The 12,926-nt window shown below is 36.7% G+C and overlaps 1 protein-coding gene across 2 annotated transcripts in view; it reads left to right on the forward strand.

Annotated features, from left to right (window-relative positions):
• The window catches only part of RBL2 (RB transcriptional corepressor like 2), a 50,606-nt gene that overhangs the window by 20,602 nt on the left and 17,078 nt on the right, over nt 1–12,926 (forward strand). For both annotated transcript variants that reach the window (XM_024124863.2, XM_024124864.3), the window contains exons 9-17: nt 1,397–1,563; nt 3,732–3,841; nt 4,554–4,657; nt 5,979–6,116; nt 7,803–7,967; nt 8,486–8,597; nt 11,178–11,447; nt 11,642–11,922; nt 12,023–12,199. In XM_024124863.2, the coding sequence (XP_023980631.1) occupies nt 1,397–1,563; nt 3,732–3,841; nt 4,554–4,657; nt 5,979–6,116; nt 7,803–7,967; nt 8,486–8,597; nt 11,178–11,447; nt 11,642–11,922; nt 12,023–12,199 (1,524 nt within the window). The remainder of the gene's footprint in view (nt 1–1,396; nt 1,564–3,731; nt 3,842–4,553; nt 4,658–5,978; nt 6,117–7,802; nt 7,968–8,485; nt 8,598–11,177; nt 11,448–11,641; nt 11,923–12,022; nt 12,200–12,926) is intronic.

The following is a 12,926-nucleotide window of genomic DNA, read 5'->3' on the forward strand; positions in this document are numbered from 1 at the left end:
GTTTCTAGGTATTTTTTGATTTCCTCTTTGATTTCTTCACTGATCTCTTGGTTATTAAGTAGTGTATTGTTTAGCCTCCATGTGTTTGTATTTTTTACAGATATTTTCCTGTAATTGATATCTAGTCTCATAGCGTTGTGGTTGGAAAAGATACTTGATACGATTTCAGTTTTCTTAAATTTATAGCCTATGTATTCATGCTTAAATTCTTGACGTTAAGTTATATCTTTTTCATATTTGTGTTCAAGAATTTCACTTAAACTTATTTCTCTGAAGATCTGTCTGCTTTGGGGGGAAAAACTGTGATACGTTCTAGTAACTAAAGGTAAAGAAGGGCAAGAAGACTGAAGATGGCTATTCTGCATCAGGTTGTATTTTGCATCTAAGAATGTTTGTTTTATCCTCTCTGTGAAACAAATTTGATTTTTATTTATTTATTTATTTATTTTTGGTTGCGTTGGGTGTTCGTTGCTGCGCGTGGGCTTTCTCTAGTTGAGGCGAGTTGGGACTACTCTTTGTTGCATTGTGTGGGCTTCTCATTGTGGTGGCTTCTCTTGTTGTGGAGCATGGGCTCTAGGTGTGCAGGCTTCAGTAGTTGTGGCACATGGGCTCAGTAGTTGTGGCTCTCAGGCTCTAGAGTGCAGGCTCAGTAGTTGTGGCGCATGGGCTTAGTTGCTCCGCGGCATGTGGGATCTTCCCGGACCAGGGCTTGAACCCATGTCCCCTGCATTGGCAGGCTGATTCTTAACCACTACGCCACCAGGGCAGTCCAAATTTGATTATTTAGATGACCTTTTGTTAAATCATGTATTTCATTTGGGCTAGATTTATTCTCAGCTTTCTTTTGTCAGTCTTTGAGTAATTACAAAAATAGCAGTAGATGGGAACGGTGAAATTCTGTTTGTCAGAGATAGCCTTAATATTTTCATGCTTATTTTTGCCTTCAAGCTTAAGTTTTGAAGGAGGAATAATAGGGAACTATGGCTTATCTTAAACATTTAACCTTTTTTTAATTTTTACTTTTTTTTTTTTGGCTGTGCCACACGGTGTGGTTGGTGGCATCTTAGTTCCCTGACCAGGGATTGAACCTGGGCCCTCGTCAGTGAAAGTGTGGAGTCCTAACCTCTGGACCGCTGGGGAATTCCCATAAACATTTAACTTTTAAGAGACAAACTTCTTAGTTGGCTAAAGTGCAGATTGTCCTTTCACACAATTTCACATGGATAGTGGTGGCTCTTGGTGATGTAACGTTTAAATTCCAAGAATGGTGACAGAAATCACTAATATTTATTGATAATATAAAGTTCTGATTAGCTTGAAATTCCCATTCATTAGGTAATTGAAAGTAATTTAGGTCTTTTTGACCTAAAATAATGTTCTTTTTCCTCCTCTTTAGTCTAAAGCACTTAGGATCTCTACCCCACTTACTGGTGTGAGGTACATTAAGGGTAACAGCCCTTGTGTGACTCCAGTTTCTACAGCTACACATAGCTTGAGTCGTCTTCACACCATGCTCACAGGCCTCAGGAATGCACCAAGTGAGAAACTGGAACAGATTCTAAGGTTAGTTTGAGCCCTTCTTGCCTTCTAAGATTCGGTTGTTGACTATTTTCCAATTTTCTATTTTAATTTTTCACCCTTTGTGCCTTAATTCACCCATTGATAATTTTATATCAATTGCATGCTCAGTTCTGTTGTTAGTCCTTAGAGGACATAGCAATATAAAACGTATGAATAGAAAATGACCCTTTTTTTCTCAGTATCTTAGTCTTCTCGGGCTGCTATAACAGAATATGGTAGGCTGCTTATAAACAACAGAAATAAATTTCTCACAGTTCTAGAGGCTGGAAGTCCAAGATCAGGGTGCTAACAGATTCAGTGTCTGGTGAGGACTGCCTTCTGGTTCATAGATAGCTGTCTTTTGCTGTGTCCTCATGTAGCAGAAGGAGGCAAAGGAGCTCTCTAGCGTCTCCTTTATAAGGGCTCTAATTCCATTCATGAGGACTCCACCCTCATGACCTAATCCCTCCCAAATGCCCCACCTCCATACACCATCACATTGGGGATTAGATTTCAACATATGAATTTGGGGCAGGGGGTAAGGAGGGGGGCAACACAAACATTCAGTCCATAGCTTTCAGGGTTTTTTTAACATAGTTCAGGAGACAGTAACTAATAACACTAGACACTGTAGAGTAAAGCACCAAACTATCTTTTACCAGTTGTTCTCTCTTAAGATTTCAGGGAAGCGGGGGATCTATAAAGATGGGTGTTTGTCAAAGGGCTTCAGGAAGAGGATTGGACCTTAGCAAATTTCTGAAGGGTTGGTCAGATTTGAAAAGATAGCCAGTTAGATTCATAACCAATGTAAAACCACTGTAACTTTCTAAGTTTTAGAAAACACCCTTAGCCTGAAAAGGAAGTCAACTACCTTTAGTTCCTTTGATCTGTCTGATACTAGAAGGAATATCAGGGAGCATTAGTGAAAAACACAATAGACTGAATTTCATTACCTGTGCATAATTTTTGGCAAATTTATTTGACAAAATTACCTCCAAGACTGCTCCTGTTCCTAAAAATTTATGATGTAATGATGTAGACTCTATAGGAGCCAATTTGATTTCTGGTGGTATGGTGTAAGAAAGCCCTGTATAAACATACAGTAATTTCTCACTCATAGCTAGACTCATTAAATACCAAGGCTGACTAATTTTCCTGTACATTTTCATGAAGTCTCCTTTATTCATAAACTTGATTGTGATTGACACCCAACAGGGTTTGTCTGTATGGCCTCTTCCTAAGTCATATTTCTCAGATGGACCTTGTTTACCTAGAATTCAGAAGCATTTTATAAATACATTTTAGAAGCCTGTCTTAACTGTTATGTCTTCCAGATCTCTTTACAGTCTCTAACTAGGAGTAGCAGCTTCTTTAATCTTAAATAACCATTAGTGGAGTTAAATATTGCCAGTAGATACTAGGTAAAACCAAAGAGTCCTGTTTTTGTAACCTGTGTGTATGTTCATAAATAAAATTCTGCTTGCATATGATATTCAGTAGCCATCTCTACCAGGATTATAATTGATTATATTTCCTTTATAATTTTCTAAACTTGCTGCATTTTTACAGAGAATATTTATGTTTATGATCGAGATAAAGACATAGTTGTTACAAAAGCCCACATGGTGATCATCTGTATTATGCTTCTGCATTGAACATATATTGCCTTTCTAGTTAAAAAAAAAATCAATGAAATAAACTTAATTTTGGAGGAAGAAATGTAGAATGCCAGTAATGATTTATATAAGTTTGTTGTAGTGTAGATCATATACCCCTTCATTCTGTTTTCTTCTAGGAGTTCTTAATAAGAGTTGTACTGCCCTCTAGGGAAACAGTTTAGGGCAATTTTGTTTGTCATCAGGGATGATGGCAGATGTGTAGGCTAGGTGGGTCACGCACATCAAATAGGCACCGGTCAAAGTTGCTAAACTTAACTGCAGTAAAAGGTACAGCTCCATGAAGGAAATATTTTTTCATTCAAATGGTAATACTAACACCTTTGATAAGGAATTATGGGATCTCCTGGATTAATAGGGAAGTATATAGTTTCTGTTTGAAGTATTTTATATTTACAGGTTAAAATTACTCTGAAATTACAGAGTTGTAAATAGTTTATCATTTTGTGACTTGACAAAACCTTTAAATCAGATAATTTCTTCTTATTTTTTTAGGACGTGTTCCAGAGATCCAACCCAGGCTATAGCCAACAGATTGAAAGAAATGTATGAAATATATTCTCAGCATTCCCAGCCAGATGAGGATATCGGTAATTGTGCTAAAGGTAAGGCTTAATATTATCTATATTGTTCTCATCTTTGAAATTTAACTACATGCATTCCTTTCTTGGAAACCGAGTCAGAAATATGAAGAAAAAATTTGACTTTAGACTGAGGGCCAGAATATGGATGTCCAACTTTTCTGTCAACCAGCTGATTTCTGGGCCATTCTCAATAAGAGAGAAATTTTAGACTGATAATCTTTATTATGTTGGACTTCTGGCACTTTAAAAATATCTTTGTTTTTCATCTGTAGACTGGATTTTCAGTATAGAACTATAGTGATTCTTCAAAATGTTAAGAACAAGGACAGAGTATAATAGTTGTTACATGCCCAGACCCATTGGAGTTGTTTGATGTCATGAAGTATGCATATCAAGTAGGAGTGGAATAATAAACCAATTACATACCTCTTAGCATAGATCTGCTCTATTCAAAATACAAAAAAAAAAAAAGTGTGAATCTTGATGGAATGCTTTTGCAGTTTTTATGTGCAAATTTTGTTTCACAATTTTAGAAAAATTTCAGTGTTACCATGAAGAAGAAATTAAGGAATCTTAGGGATGATTGAAATAGCAACTGTAGGAGGTGCGTGTATATGAAGTGTGGGTTGGTTTTTAAGTTTTATTCTGCTGTAGGGGATGGGATGGACCCTCATTTTCCACAATATTTATGTTCTTTGCATGTGATTTTTGTGTTTTTTTATTATTTATGCAGAAATTGCCAGCAAACATTTCCGTTTTGCAGAGATGCTTTACTATAAAGTATTAGAATCTGTTATTGAGCAGGAACAAAAAAGACTGGGAGACATGGATTTATCTGTGAGTAAATAGCTAATGTACTGAGCACCACAATAAAATGTAGTTTCCTTTCAGCCCCACCCACCAAAAAAAAAGCCATTATTGAAAAAATAATATATGGCTTTGAGGGAATAATATTGGCATCTAAGGAAACTTGTGTTCCGAGTCCTCTTACCTCCAGTCCCCCACTTAGTGTTTCTCATTGCAGCAGTTTCTGTGGGTAGTAAGACTCTGTAGTCAAGGATTAAAACATTCAGACTTAATCTTAATTGAGGTTTTTAAATAACATAGAGTTTTAATTCAAGCCATGTATAGAATAAATTGAGTATTGACTATATAGGGATTTAACATAAATATTCAACCATTGATCTTTGGCTAAGATAATTTTTCTAGATTGTACAAGTGATACTACTTTTAATGACATCAATAAAAAATAATTTTTTTAAAAAATTAATTTTTAAATAACATTTTAGAGAAAATTGTAAAATTGAAAAATAATTGTTCTAACTCCTTGTAACTATTTACACTTCTCTTATTCTATATAAAAATATGGCTGTGGGGCTTCCCTGGTGGCGCAGTGGTTGGGAGTCCGCCTGCCGATGCAGGGGACGCGGGTTCGTGCCCCGGTCTGGGAGGATCCCACGTGCCGCGGAGCGGCTGGGCCCGTGGGCCATGGCCACTGGGCCTGCGCGTCCGGGGCCTGTGCTCTGCAACGGGAGAGGCCACAACAGTGAGAGGCCCACGTACCACAAAAAAAAAAAAAAAAAAAAAATATGGCTGTGTATACAGTGGAATGTTACTGAGCCATAAAATAGAGTGAAATTCTGCCATTTGCCGCAACATGGTTGGACCTAGAGAATATTATGCTTTGTGAAATAAATCAGAAAGAGAAAGAAAAATACAGTTTGATATCACTTACATATGGAATCTAAAAAATATGTGAAACAGAAACAGACTCACATATATAGAAAACAAACTTGGGTTATCAAAGGGCAGAGGGAAGGGGGAAGGGGCAAATTAGGCGCATGGGATTAACAGATACTAACTACTATGTATAAAAATAGATAAGCAACAAGGATATATTGTATAGCACAGTCAGTTATAGCCATTATCTTGTAATAACTTTATTTAGAGTATAATCTGCAGAAATACTGAATCACTAGGCTGTATACCTGAAACTAATATAATATTGTAAATCAACTGTACTTCAATAAAAATAGTATATGGCTATATATGGTCGTAGGAATTTAAAAGCCTATTTTAGGACAATTTTTTTATTTTGAAAACATACAGAAGGGTATATAAAGGTTTCTAAATGTTAAAGTTTTGTTTTTTTTAATAGGGCATTCTGGAACAAGAAGCATTCCACAGATCGCTCTTGGCCTGCTGCCTTGAGGTCGTCACTTTTTCTTATAAGCCTCCTGGGAATTTTCCATGTATTATTGAAATATTTGATGTGCCACTTTATCATTTTTACAAGGTATTTTTAAAAATCTGAAACTGATGAGCAAATTGTAGATGAGATCCACTTCCTGTGGTTAGCCATCTAATTCATTTTAATATATGAGTACATTTCTTCTATTTTTAATTACATATTTAATAATTTCCACTCTAAATGGGGAGCAGAGAAGAAATAGGAGTCTTAAGAACTATATATATACTTTCAATGTATTATATAGACCTATTTTGTGTAAAAGATAAATATAATTCCTCCTTTTATCTGATAGTCTTTTAGAATACTTTCATTTTATGAGCTAAGAAGGTTTTAGAAAAGTAGCAAACATATCACTAGCTAATCGTGATAGCAACCTTCTTTTTTTAAAAAAATATTGACTTATTTATTTGGCTGCATCAGGTCTTAGTTGCAACACGCGGAATCTTCGTTGCGGCATGCGAGATCTTTCAATGAGGCGCGCAGGCTCAGTAATTGTGGTGCATGGGCTTAGTTGCCCTGTGGCACATGGGATCTTAGTTCCCCAACCAGGAATCGAACTTGCGTCCCCTGCATTGGAAGGCAGATTCGTAACCACTGGACCACAAGGGAAATCCCCACAACCTTCTTTTTTATTTTATGAAAATTAAATGAAAGTGTCTTTCAAAAAAAAAACAACTCCTTTTCACATGTTATATAGAGGCACAGAATTATAGCATTGATTTGGTTTCCCTCTTAATATTGATTTAGTGTATGGATTTAATTCTTCTACAGTAGTCAAAACTAATTTTTATAGTGGCATAGACTGAATGTTCAGAGTTTTTTGTTGTTGTTTTTTTGATTTTTTTCTTTTTTTTTTTGCAGTACGCGGGCTTCTCACTGTTGTGGCCTCTCCCAATGCAGAGCACAGGCTCCGGACACGCAGGCTCAGCGGCCATGGCTCACGGGCCCAGCCGCTCCACGGCATGTGGGATCTTCCTGGACCGTGGCACGAACCCGTGTCCCCTGCATCGGCAGGTGGACTCTCAACCACTGCGCCACCAGGGAAGCCCCAGAGTTTTTAAATGTGAAATTTTGGGACTTCCCTGGTGGTGCAGTGGTTAAGAATCTGCCTGTGAATGCAGGGGACATGGGTTCGAGCACTGGTCCGGGAAGATCCCACCTGCCGCAGAGCAGCTAAGCCCGCGAGCCACAACTACTGAAGCCCGTGCGCCTAAAGCCCGTGCTCTGCAACAAGAGACGCCACCGCTGTGAGAAGCCCATGCGCCACAGTGAAGAGTAACCCCTGCTCACCGCAATTAGAGAAAGCCCATGTGCAGCAACAAAGACCCAATGCAGCCGAAAATAAAATAATAAATAAATAAATTTATAATAAATAAATAAATATGAAATTTCGAGTAATGTTTTTTAATCTCAATAGACAAGGCATGTTTTTCAAAGATTTTTGAAATTTTTAATTTAAAGATTTTTGAAATGTATCACTATATAAAAGATTTTATATAATTCATACATGCAGTTTAAATAATTATTTATAAAGAGTGAAAGGGAGAGCTGCTGTTTCAAAATAGTACTTTCCTTTAAACTTGTAATTCTTGATAAATTGACTTTTTTGTTTCTATAAATATGTAATAAAACTTAAATAAGTTTGCCAATTTTGCTTTTGCGCTTGAACAATTTTTTTTTGTTAAAAAATTATTATTACTAAACAAACCAAGACATTTTTTAAAATTTCAGGTGATAGAAGTATTCATTAGAGCAGAAGATGGCCTTTGTAGAGAGGTGGTAAAACACCTTAATCAGATTGAAGAACAGATCTTGGATCATTTGGCATGGAAACCAGAGTCTCCACTCTGGGACAGAATTAGAGACAATGAAAACAGAGTTCCTACCTGCGAAGAGGTTTGTGAAAAGATGTTAACATCTTTCTGTGATAAAAGTATATCAATATGTAGTCTATTCATAATTCTCTTTCACTGACCACAGTTAAACTTAGCATCTTCCTCATGAGTATGGGAGGGTAATAGCTGGGTTTAATTTGGTACAATCACCCCTATATCTAAGAGGAACCAAGAGTCAGAAATCATTTGTGACTGCCCCAAGGTTTCAGTGACAGAGTAAGGATTCAGTGTTCTTTCTTGATTTTCTAATCAGGTTTCTATACCTTAAAATGGTTGTCTAATTCTCAAAATCAGTAATGAAGGTTAATTTATATTTAGTATCCAGTTATTAGGTTTGAATTTTTTAAGCCTGCCAGAATTATTTTTAACTTCAGTATGAAAGTGGAAAAGACAGGGGATTTTATTTAGGTGGAATAACTGATGAGCCAACATAGTTTTCTTTTGCCTTAGATTATTATTATATTTCTAATTAAAATACTTTTTTGAATAATGGCATTCTGTGTAAACATTCCCTAATAGGTCATGCCACCTCAGAACCTGGAAAGAGCAGATGAAATTTGTATTGCTGGCTCCCCTTTGACTCCCAGAAGGGTGAGTGAAGTTCGTGCTGATGCTGGAGGACTTGGAAGAAGTAAGTTTAAAATATTAAGGGAAGTATTTTGGGGCCTAGCATCTGGAGATTTAAATTCCATCTAAAACTACAAGTGAAGTTAGTAGGGTGTATATAGAAGAAAATATTCTGTACATTATAGTAACACATGGATCACTTTAATGCTTTTGAAAAATATTAAAGAACACAGGAAAATGCGTGAAAAGTCAAGTGTCATTTAAAATAGAATGCTGTATATTAATGTGATTCCTATTTTTTAAGTGTATTTTTTTTCTATAAGCATGCAAAAGGGCTGAAATGGAAAAACCAAACTATTAACGATTATTGTTGGGTAATAGAATTCTAGGTGATTTCTGTAAATTTTTTAAGATGAATATTACTTTCAAAATCGGAAGAAACAGAAAAATCTTCTTAAAGGTAGAGTGTATGATCTAATTAGGTACAGATGAGCCATTGAGTTAAGAGGACTGAATGGCCTTGAGCATGTTCAGCTTTTTTTTTTTTTTTGGCTGCGCCTTGCAGCTTATGGGATCATAGTTCCCTGACCAGGGATTGAACCCGGGCCCTGGAAGTGAAAGCACCAAGTCCTAACCACTGGACTGCCAGGGAATTCCCAAGCATGTTCAGCTTTGACTCGTCAGTTGAGCAGTGCTACCCTGGTTAATACAACAGCATTGCTGGCCCTGAGGTACAGAAAAGGGAAGTTTTTGCTTTTCATCTGGTTATATTTTAGGCAGTTCTTTATAACATCTGCCAGGTGCAACGTTTAAGTTTACATACTTCAGATAAAACTACTTTTTTAAAAAGCAATTCTGTAAATCCAGAGAGTTCTAAATCCTTCGATTCCATTAGAAGGATATTCTTGTTTCTAGATCAACTTTTTAATGTAATTGATAAGCACTGGCTATAGAAGAAAGATCAGTTTTAAAATGAGGAATCACTCTGTGTCAGTGCATACTCAATGAATATGGATGATCTATATGAAAACTTACTCATTTTTGAAAGAGGAGGCATAATGGCTTAATGGTTTATTTTTCTGCTTATTATCCACTCAGACCCATAGATCTGATAGCTGGTCTTCCTCAGTCCTATTTCTGTAGAGTTTTTCCTTCCCTAATCAATGGCTTAGGACTTGACTTTAAACTTCATTTTTTTGTACTTATCACTTCTCCATTTTCATGAGGTCTTTTAATATTTTACGAGATATTGATCATAATTTGAAACACTTTTTTTTTTTTGGCCGTGCCACGTGGTATGTGGGATCCTAGTTCCCCAGCCAGGGATCAAACCTGTGTCCCCTGCATTGGAAGCATGGAGTCTTAACCACTGGACCGCTAGGGAAGTCCTTCAAACACTTTTTAAAAAATTTTATTGAAGTATAGTTGATTTACAATGTTGTGTTAATTTCTGCTGTATAGCAAAGTGACTCAGTTATACATATTCTTTTTCATAATGGTTTATCAAAGGATATTGAATATAGTTCCCTGTGCTATACAATAGGACCTTGTTGTTTACCCAGAGAAAATGATCATAATTAATGTATTCTTTCTAACTCTGCAGCTTTGTTCCAAATATAAATCTAGTACGTTTATTTGCTTTTGTATCACCAGGAAATTATAACGTTAAGCCACAGTCTGTCAGAACTACTCCTGTCAGTCCTCTTATGAACTCCCTACATAGATTTTAATATTTAAAACCCAGTGATGTGCGGTTTTTACAGCTGGACATGGAAGAGGGAAAGGGATGCCTCTTAAAAATTCAGACAGTGGTGTGAATACTTAACTATAATGGTTAACAGAGTTTCTGTGTGGGATGTTGAAAAAGCTTTGGAAAAGATGGTGGTGGTGTTTGCACAGCACTGTGAATGCAGTGCCGCTGAGCTGTACACTTAACAGCAGGTGAAATGCCAAGTCCTATGCTATACGTATTTTACCACAATTTTAGAAAGCTAGTAATATACCCAGAACCACTGAATTGTACAATTTAAGTGGGTGAAATATGTGTGAATCATATCTCAGTAAAGTTTAAAAAAAAAAAAAAAAAAACTAAGCTTAATTGAATCCAAAACATGTATGTCCATTCTTGCTAAAGAACCAAATTGAATTTTAGTAACTTCCTACATGTAAAAAATGACAAAGATGAAAATGCATAAAACAGGGGGTAAATGCTCCCAGATGATACATAGTAATATCAAATCCATCAAGTCTTCTTATCAAGTAGTATCTTTACAGTGAAATCACATCTTACATGAGTGTTCTGTAGAAATTGAATTTAGTAGAAAAATAGAAAATTATTTAAATTGCCCCTCAGTCCTCAGGACCCTGTGGTAGTGGAGGGCAAAGTCTAGTTTGATTTAGCAAAAGGTGGAGTGAAGAAGGGAACACTGTGAGACACACAGAGAAAAATCCTTTCTTTAAATTTTGCTCTTAATAGTATTCAGTTGAATTTTCATTCATTGAATGTAGCTATGATGTGACTCCTGTAATTTTTGTTTTTTGATTATATAGTATTTCAAACACTAATTAGTTGTGAACGTCACTTCTAGGATGGAAGTCAGATCTGTCTCCTTGAGTTAAATGATTTTTTTTTTTTTAACCCTAGGCATAACGTCTCCAACCACATTATATGATAGGTACAGCTCTCCAACAGCCAGCTCTACCAGAAGGCGGCTATTTGTTGAGAATGATAGCCCCACTGATGGAGGGACACCTGGCCGCATCCCCCCACAGCCTCTAGTCAATGCTGTCCCTGTGCAGAATGTATCTGGGGAGGCTGTTTCTGTCACACCAGTTCCTGGACAGACTTTGGTCACCATGGCAACAGCCACTGTCACAGCCAACAATGGACAAACAGTGACTATTCCTGTACAAGGTAAGGAAGGCAGAGTTGAATATTGCATTCCTTCTCTGTGGCACTTATTAGAAAGTTACTCGAGATTTGGCTGGAATGATGATAGAAGAGTGGAGGAAAGGGGTTGGGAGGGGAAATAATTGAAAACCTCTGCCTGGAGAATCTTATAGTATCAACATTTTCTTCACGCTTTTTTTCTCTGAAACAACTTTTAGGCATTGCCAATGAAAATGGAGGAATAACATTCTTCCCAGTCCAAGTAAATGTTGGGGGGCAGGCACAAGCTGTGACTGGCTCCATCCAGCCCCTCAGTGCTCAGGCCCTGGCTGGAAGTTTAAGCTCTCAACAGGTGACAGGAACGACCTTGCAAGTCCCTGGTCAGGTGGCCATTCAACAGATTTCCCCAGGTGGACAACAGCAGAAACAAGGCCTACCTTTAACCAGCAGCAATATTAGACCCAGGAAGACCAGCTCTTTATCGCTTTTCTTTAGAAAGGTAATTTTTCTAAAGAAAAATGTACCCTTACCAGTTCTAGAGCTTGGGAAATACAAGGGTTAGATAATCAAAGTTTGAGATATTTTTGTTTATCTACTAGGTTTATCACTTAGCAGGTGTCCGTCTTCGGGACCTTTGTGCTAAATTGGATATTTCAGATGAACTGAGGAAAAAAATCTGGACCTGCTTTGAATTCTCCATAATTCAGTGTCCTGAACTTATGATGGACAGACATCTGGACCAGTTGTTAATGTGTGCCATTTATGTGATGGCAAAGGTGAGTACCATTAGGAATTTAAAGGAAAAAGTAAAGATGCTACTTCCTTACTCTCAGAACACTTTTAACAACTTTATTGAGATAAAATTCACATACTGTATAATTCACTCATTTAAAATGCACAGCTCAGTGGATTTTAGTACATTCATAGGTATGTGTGACAATCACCACAGTCAATTTTGGAATATGATATTCCATTGTATGCATATATGATATTTTGTTTACCATTCATCAGTGATGGACATTTAGATTATTTCTACTTTGGGGCTATTATAAATAACGCTGCTATGAACATTTGTATACAAGTTTCTGCGTGGACATCTTTTTCATTTCGCTTCTGTATATACCTTGGGGTGGATTGCTGGGTCATAGGGTAAACTCTGTGTTTGAGAAACTGCCAGACTGTCTTCCAAAGTCATTGCACCATTTTACATTTCCACTGATAGTATATGAAGGTCCTTATTTCTCCACATTCTCATCAACACTTTTTATTATCTGACTTTGTTTTTTAAAATAATTTATTGAGGTGAAACTCACATAACATTACCCATTTTAAAACAAACATTTCAAGTTTTAAAATTGGTAACTTTTTTCTTCTTTTTCAAGGTTTGTTTGGCTAGTCTAAATCCCTTGAAATTCTTTATGACTCTGTCAACTCTGACTTCTTTTTTTTTTTTTTTTTTTTTTTTTGTGGTATGCGGGCCCCCCTCTGCTGTGGCCTCTCCCG

Source organism: Physeter macrocephalus, chromosome 17, assembly GCF_002837175.3.
Source record: "Physeter macrocephalus isolate SW-GA chromosome 17, ASM283717v5, whole genome shotgun sequence".
In the NCBI taxonomy this organism is placed as follows: domain Eukaryota; kingdom Metazoa; phylum Chordata; class Mammalia; order Artiodactyla; family Physeteridae; genus Physeter; species Physeter macrocephalus.